Source organism: Trichomonas vaginalis, chromosome V (genome assembly GCF_026262505.1).
Source record: "Trichomonas vaginalis G3 chromosome V, whole genome shotgun sequence".
In the NCBI taxonomy this organism is placed as follows: domain Eukaryota; phylum Parabasalia; order Trichomonadida; family Trichomonadidae; genus Trichomonas; species Trichomonas vaginalis.
In genome coordinates, this window is record NC_067207.1 from 28,400,251 (window position 1) to 28,410,342 (window position 10,092).

At 35.0% G+C, this 10,092-nt stretch overlaps 3 protein-coding genes and 3 pseudogenes across 6 annotated transcripts, besides 2 other annotated features; 5 read left to right on the forward strand and 1 right to left on the reverse strand.

The window, feature by feature from the left end:
• Positions 1-9,216: part of a mobile genetic element that runs on past the window's edge.
• TVAGG3_0418790 (organellar and viral DNA polymerase type B) lies at positions 728-1,590 on the forward strand (the record flags this gene model as incomplete). Its single annotated transcript, XM_051233346.1, has 1 exon — positions 728-1,590. A coding segment is annotated over one exon (863 nt), but the record flags the coding sequence as incomplete, so codon positions are not given.
• Positions 1,886-2,841, forward strand: TVAGG3_0418800 (organellar and viral DNA polymerase type B; the record flags this gene model as incomplete). Its single annotated transcript, XM_051233347.1, has 1 exon — positions 1,886-2,841. A coding segment is annotated over one exon (956 nt), but the record flags the coding sequence as incomplete, so codon positions are not given.
• On the forward strand, positions 2,843-3,795 carry TVAGG3_0418810 (annotated as a pseudogene). Its single transcript has one exon. A coding segment is annotated over exon 1 (953 nt).
• TVAGG3_0418820 (organellar and viral DNA polymerase type B) lies at positions 4,002-4,574 on the forward strand (the record flags this gene model as incomplete). The annotated part of the gene is made up of 1 exon (XM_051233348.1): positions 4,002-4,574. The coding sequence occupies one exon, from the start codon at positions 4,002-4,004 to the stop codon at positions 4,572-4,574; it is 573 nt and encodes a 190-aa protein (XP_051103078.1).
• Positions 4,796-5,433, reverse strand: TVAGG3_0418830 (annotated as a pseudogene). The gene has a single exon. A coding segment is annotated over exon 1 (638 nt).
• On the forward strand, positions 5,905-6,338 carry TVAGG3_0418840 (annotated as a pseudogene). Its single transcript has one exon. A coding segment is annotated over exon 1 (434 nt).
• Positions 9,217-9,281: 65 nt separating the features above from the next.
• Positions 9,282-10,092: part of a mobile genetic element that runs on past the window's edge.

The following is a 10,092-nucleotide window of genomic DNA, read 5'->3' on the forward strand; positions in this document are numbered from 1 at the left end:
AAACGATAACATTAACGATAACATTAACGATAACATTCATTTTTGCATTAATCCTGGACTGTTGTCATAATGTCATGTTGTCATCATTTTTAAAAGAAGTTAATTAACCTGGTAGCACATGGTGACGTGGTGACACTTTCGGTTATTCAAAAATATATTTTTGCTTAAATAACTTCAGGGTCTATTTCTTCAACCATTTCACTTCCTTCGTCAATGTCAATAGAAGCTTCTTCAACCTTTGGTAAGAATTTCTGTATAACATCTTTGTTCGTTATTGTCTTCAGAGATGAAGGATAATATTTCACATTTGTTTCACCCTTCTTATATTCTTTCTGTTCGGAAAGATTTAAAGCAATACTGAAGAAGTCAATATTAGAGTTCTTTATAACAGTATAATGAGTATCTTTGACATTCACGAAGAAACTCTTTTGTTTCAAAACTACTGCTAACTCTTGTGAAGTATAACGTTTGCGGTCAATGACGATAGCTAATGGTCTGACATACTGACCAAACTTAGATTCTTTCACAAACTTCTTGTTAAAGATAACATTAACATTTGAAGCATTATTGAACTCATTCTTGATGGCAGTAGCGAGAGCATTGTATGAAAAGAACTTGCAATCTTGCATGTGTTTCATTAAAATAAAAATATTAAATTATTTTGAAAAATAACTTTAAAAAATCTAATCTAATTTTTTCAAAAATATTTTTTTATTTCCTACTAAAGATGTATCGGAAATTGTCTAAGTTAGAACACTCGGAAATAAAACAACTTCTTACAGAAGCTAACATAGAAGTAGCAAAGCATTACGCAACAAACAAAAAAGCACTCGCTGACATCCTCAATGACTATAATGGTGCAATAAGTTATGATAGAATTCATGAGTTCATAAAGCCGCAACGCGGCGAGGACGAAGTCCATGCAAGAGCATTTCCTTTAAATGACGTTGCTATTGACTTATATCATAGACGTTCAGTACCTCATGAAGTAAGAAGAGAAATGTTTGACATAACAAATGCGAACGTTGGTCATACTCGTAAAGCTCTTTCGCATGATGTTCGTCAAGAGATGTTTGACATAACAAATGCAAACGTTGGTGAAACACGAAAGAGAGACGACACACTGAAACAACAGAGAAGAGAGATGTTTAAGAGCGCTATAGAACAAGTTCGCAAAGCTAACGATGTCATTCGTTCCATTGACGACAAACCAAAAGAAGGTGAGAGATGGTTAAAGAAAGATGAAGAGAATAGGAAGAGAAATGTGAAGTCAGGCAATAGACTCATTGACTTTAACATCGAAGCTTTAGATGAACCAAACAGAGACTACTTACACAAACATTTCGGTAAGGTTTTCATGAGACTCTTAGAGAAAATTAAAATAAACTCACAACAGAGATGGATGGTATGTTATAAACTTGGTGGAAAGTATGAATGTTCTACGTTAAACCTCAATAATATTGGAACATTACTACATCAGCTCTTGAAGGAGAACTTTATATCAGAGATAGAAGCAAATGCTGCAGGTATTGTTGAAATGCACTATGACTTCTTCTTGACAAACATAAAGAATCTTACTGAAATAAAGATGTATGATTTAACAGAATATGAAGGCTTAACGATGTCAGATGTAAAGAAAGGCAAACCAAAAAAGAGACCATATAGAGATGAAAGCACACTGACAGAAAGACAGAAAAGATTATTGAACAGACTTAAACAAACAGGAGATAAACAAGATATAGATGACTTCTGGAATGAAATCCTTGGTGAAAAGAAGTTTTATAAGAAGAGAAGCGGTCAGTTCTGGAAGTATCTTTGCACATTACCTATAAATCTTGAGCGCTACCAAATCTTCAATGAATTGAACAAAAGAACTGCAGCACTTATGACAGAAGACAATTGTTTCGTTTATGCTTGCATTCAGGCTGAAGTAGATGAAGAAACTATTGACCACATGAGAGAAGTCATTCGTGTTAGAGACTTTCCTCAAAGTAAAGTACAAGAAATTTCTGACGCAACAGGTATAGCATTTAATGTTACCATTGGTTACTTCAATGACTCAAGACATAATGAAATAAAGAGATACATACCAAAAGAATGTGAAACTGCTCGAACTATTGACTTACTTCTTGTTGAAGACCACTACATGCTAAATGAAAGATTACCAATGACAACATATTTCATTCGCAACTATATAGAAATCTTGAAGGAGTGTGGTGGAATGAACATTGAGAAACAGATGAAGATTTATACAAAGAGAGATGGTAAATACATTGTTCGCATGGATAGAACTACACCGCTATGGGATGTTATGAAAACATTGTGGGAGTGCAAATATTTCGAACCTATTTCTTATGGAGAACTTTTCACATATACGACTGACTTATATAAACAGAACTTTGCACCATTTAAAGATTTGACATATGCTCCAAAGTATTGTGTACAACTGAAGAAGAAAGCAGAGTCAAAAGAAGTAAATAAAAATAAGTGCAAGTTCATTCCTGAGCACGTTTTCTTTGCTGACTTTGAGTGCAGTACCGATGGCTTTCATAAAGCTTTTAACATCTGTTATGACAGTGAAGATGGTTCAGTGAGTGAAAGCATTTGGGGTCAGAACTGTGCAACAGAATTTTTGGAGCGACTTCCTGACAAGAGTTTAATATATTTCCATAACCTCAGTTATGACATAAACTTCATCTTAAGACACATGACAGAAGTGAAAGGAACTCCCATCATTAAAGGTTCACGAACAATGCAAATAACTGGCTTATATAAAGGAAGGGCAATTATTATAAAAGACTCTTACAGTGTTATAAATAAGAAACTTAAACTATTTCCTGCTATGTTTAACTTACAAACAGGACCGAAAGAAGTATTTCCATACAACTACTACAGCAGTGTTTTGTTAGCAAATGACAACAGAACTGGTGTCATTTCTGAAGCATGTAAGTTTGTAAAAGATATTGAAACGTTCATGAAGAACATAGATTCCATCAAAGGTTGCAGAATAGATGAGAACCACTTCGACTTAGAAAAATATAGCACGTTTTATTGCAAACAAGATGTAAGAATTTTAAGAGAAGGTTTTGTTAAGTTCCGCAATGACATATTGAAAGAATTTGATTTAAACGTTTATGACTACGTTAGTATTTGTTCAATTGCTAACAAATTATTTGAGAACAGAGTGTACTTCCCGAATGGAAATCTTTATGACCTCTCAAATAAACCAAGAGAATTTATTTCGAGATGCATTCAAGGTGGAAGATGTATGTTGTCAGATAACATGAAACAAAAGAGCAAAAAGAAACTCATTGCTGACTTCGACGCTGTTTCATTATATCCATCCTATAGCAAGATTGTATACTTTAGAAGGAATTCCAAAAGTATTGAAGGATGAGATGTTAAGCACAGAGTATCTCATGAGACATTTATTCGATGACGACCAAAAGGAACCCATTGGTGAAAAGTTTATGTCCGGCTTCTTTGTTCTCATTAAGATAACAGAGATTGGAATACATAGACACTTTCCTTTAATAGTTTGTGACCCTGAACTAAATCCAGAACTTAACGTTCCCAGAAGTTCAAACACTTGCTGTTCAATGTATGTTGACCATATAACATTACAAGACCTCATAAAATATCAAGGTGTCAAATGTGAAGTGTTGCAAGGATACTATTACGATGGAAACAGAGATATTAGAATAAGAGATGAAGTAAAGAAGTTGTTTGAGTTAAGGTTAAAGTATAAGAAAGAAGGAAATCCTTTGCAAGAAAATATAAAGCTCATTCTGAACAGTATTTATGGCAAAACTATTCTATCTCCTATTGAGTCAAAAATAACCATAGTAAATGACAAAGATGCTATAAGATATGCCATCAGAAACTACAACCATATAGTGAAGTTCGAAGGTTTGGATGGTTCAGATAAAACTATTTTCAAGCTAACGAAAAGCATTTGCAGACACTTTAACTTCTGTCCACTTGGTGTTAACATTCTATCTATGTCGAAGAGAATAATGTGTGAAGTATTCTGTACTGCTGAAGACTTAGGAATGGACATCTTTTATAGCGACGACAGTATGCATCTCTACAATGAAGATATCCCTCGTTTAGCTGAAGAGTTTGAGAAACGTTATGGAAGAGTTCTCATTGGTAAAAACCTTGGTCAGTTTCATAGTGACTTCGCAGAAATAACACCTGGAAAACAAAGTTTAGCATACAAGTCAATATTTTGTGGAAAGAAGACTTACATAGACTTACTCACGAATGATTTAAATGAAGTTGCATTTCACTGCAGAATGAAAGGCGTGAAGCAAGATGTTATTGCTTTAACCGCTAATGAAATGTTTCCTGAATCTGTTCAGTGTTTCTATGATGAAGATAAAGGTTTAATGGTTCCGCAAGGAAAATTTGACAAAGACTCTGAGTTCAGTGTTATGAAGTTATATAAAGCACTTTATGACGGTCAAGAGATTGGATTTGACTTATGTAAGTCATGTCAACCTTGCTTTGAAGAGAAGTTTAACTTCTCAATAACGACTAAAACAAGCTTTATTCGTAAGTTGAAGTTCTGAGGTCATTTATTTTTGTCAGCAGTGAGGTCATGAATGAGGTCATGAATGAGGTCATGAATGAGGTCAGCAATGAGATCATGAATGAGGTCATTTATTTTTGTCAGCAATGAGGTCATTCGTGATAAAAATAAAGCTAGCGTAGATTTTACAATACAGCTATTGTAGAATTTAAGAGTTGTGCTTCAATGTAGAGACAGTCCTTATGGTCTGGAGGTAAGAACACTGGGCAGTTATGGTCATGAGTGGAGAACATGTCTATCCAAAACTCACGATTGAAGCCAGTTAATTTATAGTATTTAGGATTTGGCAGTGGTGTAGTTCTTGTATGACCAATGAACTCATTTTCAACTCCCTTACTTAAGTTTGAATATAATATAGCTTGCTTTCTATCCCAAATGCCAGGTGTTACAATCTTTGAAAATTCATTTTTCCTCGGAAGCATTGCATCATAATTGAAAACATTCTTGAAATCATCACTTGGTTCAGAGATTTGAAATCTTATACGTAATGGATTTTCTTTTCTTTGCGACTTCATTGAATGGTGAGAATACAACAAACTGACAGTCATGTGTTCCATCTTCATTTTCATTAAATTCATAATGAAAGTCTATAAGTTGTGGCTGACTACCTTCTTCTTTCAGTTGTGCAAAAACTCACGTAAAGGCTGTAAAGTTTGTACTTCAATGTTGAACTTTTTCTCGAACATCTCATTAAATGAAATCATACATTGTTGCAATGTTGTATCGTCTTTAAAGTATTTGTATATGTGAATGTTTTGGGCGCTTAAAGACTGTTCGTCATTTTCTATCTCGACTTGAAGTATAAAGTCAACCTTTCTGAAAGCACGTGTTATATACATAGATGTTATGCCAATGTACTTCTCTTCATTTATGTTCACAATCCAGTCTGTTGGAAACTTAAACGTTACTCTGTTCCCCTTTATTTTGACGTCAGGGTTTTCACTACTGAACGCAACAGATAAAGGTATTTGTCTATACATTTAATTCTGATAAAAATAAACCATTTACTCTTTCTTTGCTTCAGCTTTTTTAGCTTTTGCTTCAGCTTCTTCTCTAGCTTTCTTCGCCAGCAAACGTGGGTTCTTCTGTCTTCCAGCAGCTAATGCAGCAAGTTGTTTTTCACTAAGTTTTCTCTTTGGTCTCTCTGGATTTTGTTCTTGTTTTTGTTCCTTCAGTTCGGATAAAATTTGCTCACGAATTTCTTTCTTCAATGCTTCAACATCTATGACCCCTTGGGTCTTGTCCGTAGGGCTTGTCTGAGTCATTTGACTGCAGATAAAAAACAAAATTAAAACTTTAACCGATGTAAAATGAGCTTGTCAAAATCAGAGCGAGAGTCTATTATATTAAATGACGCAAGAGGAATACAACATCCTTTCTATTACGTAAGTCAGAGTAAAGATGGTAAAATATACGTAAGAAAAAGAAAGGTTCCATTAGCGAATGCAGAGAGCGACAACATTAAGGTGTATGGCAAGGGTGAAGTCCACGAAGCCCATGTAAGCCTTCTATTCAAACTGAAAAGTCAATAGAACAAGAAGAAAAGAAGCCAGATGTACTTTCAATAACGAACCAAGAGCTTATTGCAAAGTTCGTGAATTTCATTGAAAAACAAACCGAGTCAAAGAATCCTGACCCGCCAGTGAAAGAAGTTGAGACAAAAGAGAATGTACAGTTCATTGAAAATGTCAAGAAACAACTTCCACCACGAATGCCAAGAAGAAGAGTGAGAATAATGAAGTAAATAGATATTTTTATCCGAAGTAAATACATGCAGAACGAACAGCTAAACGAATTTACTCCAGCAGAGCATATTCATCAGATTCGCTCATATTTCGATATCATAGACAATGCAGTTCAAATTGGTGACACTAATAGAAAATTTTGATAGCAGCAAAGATTCCATCACAACCTGGAACTGCTAAAGATAACACATGGGTAACATTCAATCTCTCACCTCCTGGTGAAAATATGTTGGACCTTTACAATACATTCATTACGTATAAAATGGAAGGTCAATTTATTGTAGATAAAGAAATTGGTTCAGGTTCCAATAAAACAAACCCACCAGGATTTTGGATTGGTTTCGATGACGCTTTCTATGCAGTTGCTGGATATCAAATCCTTGCAAATGGTCGTATCGTATATTCTCAAGACAACGCAAGAGAAGAAGCATATATAACTTCAAACTCACAAACTACCGAACAAATAAAGAAAGTAGATGTTTTCTCAAAGACTCGACATGAAGATGTATGGAGTCATTCGGGAACATGCAGAACAGGACAAATTGTTAGTGGTCCAATTACAGCAGGAAAATCATTTGATTTTAAGCTTCGTTTAAGAATTCCTGTTAGAAGATTCCTTCCATTAGAAGCTATTCGATTTATTCCAGCTTTGCAGGAAACATTCAGCTTAAAGTAAAGTTCAGTAGCGACGCCTTACAATGCACATCTATATCTGTAAATGATATCATTGCTTTCAATCCAACTCTTAAAGTTGCATTTGCTTCAGATTCAAATCCACCGACAAATAAATTTGTTCCATGGAATGAACCATTCACTATGATAACGAAGGCAGTAAAGCTAGTGGAACAGTTACTATTACAACTGTAACCCAGCAACTATTTCGAACAAAGATGGATTTTAATGAATGTTTCATTCATCCAAAGTCATTCTCTTTAGACCCTAACATTTTATACAGAACTTGTAGAACATTATACAAACGAGGCTTTATGTTTTCCTGTTAAAGTTATGGATTGGATTCCTATGGACGGTTCATTCTCAAAGAATACAGATAGTTCAAGTGCAACATTTACAGCAGCTTATACGCCTATTAATGTTAAAAGTATTTGGGCACTATTTAGAAAGAAAGACAACTATTATGTTAATTTTGAGAACCCTAAGTTTAAATATCTTCAGCTTTCCATGGGAGCTTATGGAAATATGCCTGCAGAACCTGAAAAATCATATGGACCTGTATTTTATGAAATGGTTGCGAACGCCCAATACAACAATGATATGATAGGATTTAATGAAGATGTTATGAGGTCATTGGTGGATGATGGTAGTGTGGAACATAAATGGGATAGCTATGACAACACACATTTCTTATGTGGTTTTCCAACAGAAGTGGACTTTTGCTTCCAGCAAGGTCAAACATCTACTGCTCCAATAACATACAAATTGTCTGTTAAAGGACCTATTGAACTAGCAACTGAAAACGTACCAAAGCCACTTATTGGATTTATGAGGGATTGTTGCTTTGCCATTCAGGTGCGTACTAATGGCATCCCCATAATAAGATTAGATGACTATAACTTAGCTACGGGACGACAGTGAGGAATAAAGGATGAACGTTTATTTTTTAAAGCTTATAAATGAGTTCTTCATCAAGCTCTCGTGAACTTCACCATCTATGAAACAAACTTTACCAAACGATTATGGAGCACCTATTGAATATTTCTTACGAGCTGCACAATGGCAAAGAGCAGTCCTCACCAAGGTTAGGTGTTCCACCAGCTCCTGTCAAAAATAGCATTTGGTCAAGTCCTTATATAAATATGGTCTCCCACTAGGTTTGCTAGCTACAGCAGGAGCAGTTATGATGTTGAAAAGAAATAAAGCAAATGTTGTAAATAATACTGAAGTAGCTGAAGTTAAACAAACTCCACACCTTCACAAGCAAAACCTTCAATGACTCCTGAACCTATGGAAGTACAAACTCCTGTTCAAAAGTCAACTCCTAAACCGACTCCAACATTTAAACCAGAACCTACTCCTCAAATAAATCGTAAAACTCCTGCGTTTTCCTTACTGAAAAAATAACGTTATTTTTATTTAATATTAAAATTTTTATTTGATTGAAATGACGACTAAAGTCACTGAAGCAATGAAACAAAAGTTTTTGGTAGAATACATTAAATCAGGAACTATTCCAGAAGGTTTTACATTCATACTATGAAGGATGGTAGAGTTCAGTTTAGAAAGATAAAGCAACCATTAGAATCGAGAAGGAATTTTGAGAAAGATTAAACTTCATGAGGACAACATTGCTGAACTTAAGAAGAAGTTAGAAGAGTTGGAGAAAGGAAGAGAGTTATAAAGCAATGAATTCAACAGGGTGAAAAAACAGGTGAAAAAAGAGGTGAGATCTCACCACTTCACCTAAATTTATTTTTGTGCTATGTTTTCATACGTGTGAGGGTGGTGATATCATTAATTTTTATTTTATTTTTTATTTTATTTTTTATATAAATGACGAAAACTATTGAGATAACAAACTACAACGGTCATGAGTTCAAGAATTTGTTCTTCGTTCCTCGTGAAAATACATTCTATCAGATACGAGGGAGAAAGGGTAAAGTTAGTTTGAGCGTTTATGAACAAGATAATGGAAAGTTTATACAAGCATACGATACAAACGGTAAGCGTGTTTCATTAGCTTTGTCAAAACTTACTAACATTCATTTTGACAGTGATTTTGACCTATATGAAGAAGAAAGTGAGTCAGAAGATTATGAGCTGTTATGTGAAGCACAGCAATGGGAGGAGTTGCAATACTTTTGTAAGTGAGAACGTTTATTTTTTACATTAGTGAGGTGAAGTGGTTGGCGGCTTTGTAAAGTGTCAAATTCACAAGTATTGGGTAAGGTGGAACGCAGTGCCGCCGTACCCATGACTTGTATACTAACTATTGAAGGTTTTGCTTGTGAAGGTGTTGGAGTTTGTTTAACTTCAGCTACTTCAGTATTATTTACAACATTTGCTTTATTTCTTTTCAACATCATAACTGCTCCTGCTGTAGCTAGCAAACCTAGTGGGAGACCATATCTTATATAAGGACTTGACCAAATGCTATTTTTGACAGGAGCTGGTGGAACACCTAACCTTGGTGAGACTGCTCTTTGCCATTGTGCAGCTCGTAAGAAATATTCAATAGGTGCTCCATAATCGTTTGGTAAAGTTTGTTTCATAGATGGTGAAGATTCACGAGAGCTTGATGAAGAACTCATTTATAAGCTTTAAAAATAAACGTTCATCCTTTATTCCTCACTGTCGTCCGTAGCTAAGTTATAGTCATCTAATCTTATTATGGGGATGCCATTAGTACGCACCTGAATGGCAAAGCAACAATCCCTCATAAATCCAATAAGTGGCTTTGGTACGTTTTCAGTTGCTAGTTCAATAGGTCCTTTAACAGACAATTTGTATGTGCGGTTTTGCCAGATGTTTATATGCCACTTTTTGTTCAGGTGGGCACAAAAAAGCTACTCGGTCAAAGTGTTGTCACACCGTTTTCGTAAAATAGGTCCTATCTCATTCTATAAGGGGAAAGGCTTCTCAAAGTATAACTTCCTTGGAACGCCTAGTAAACTTTTCCTGTAGCGACGATAGACCCTTACTTGTCCGGACAAAGTTATACTATTTTGAGTGTTCTACAAAAAAGTCACAGCGACGACTCTCAAAACCGTTGTGTAAAAAGTTTTAACCTGTTGGACA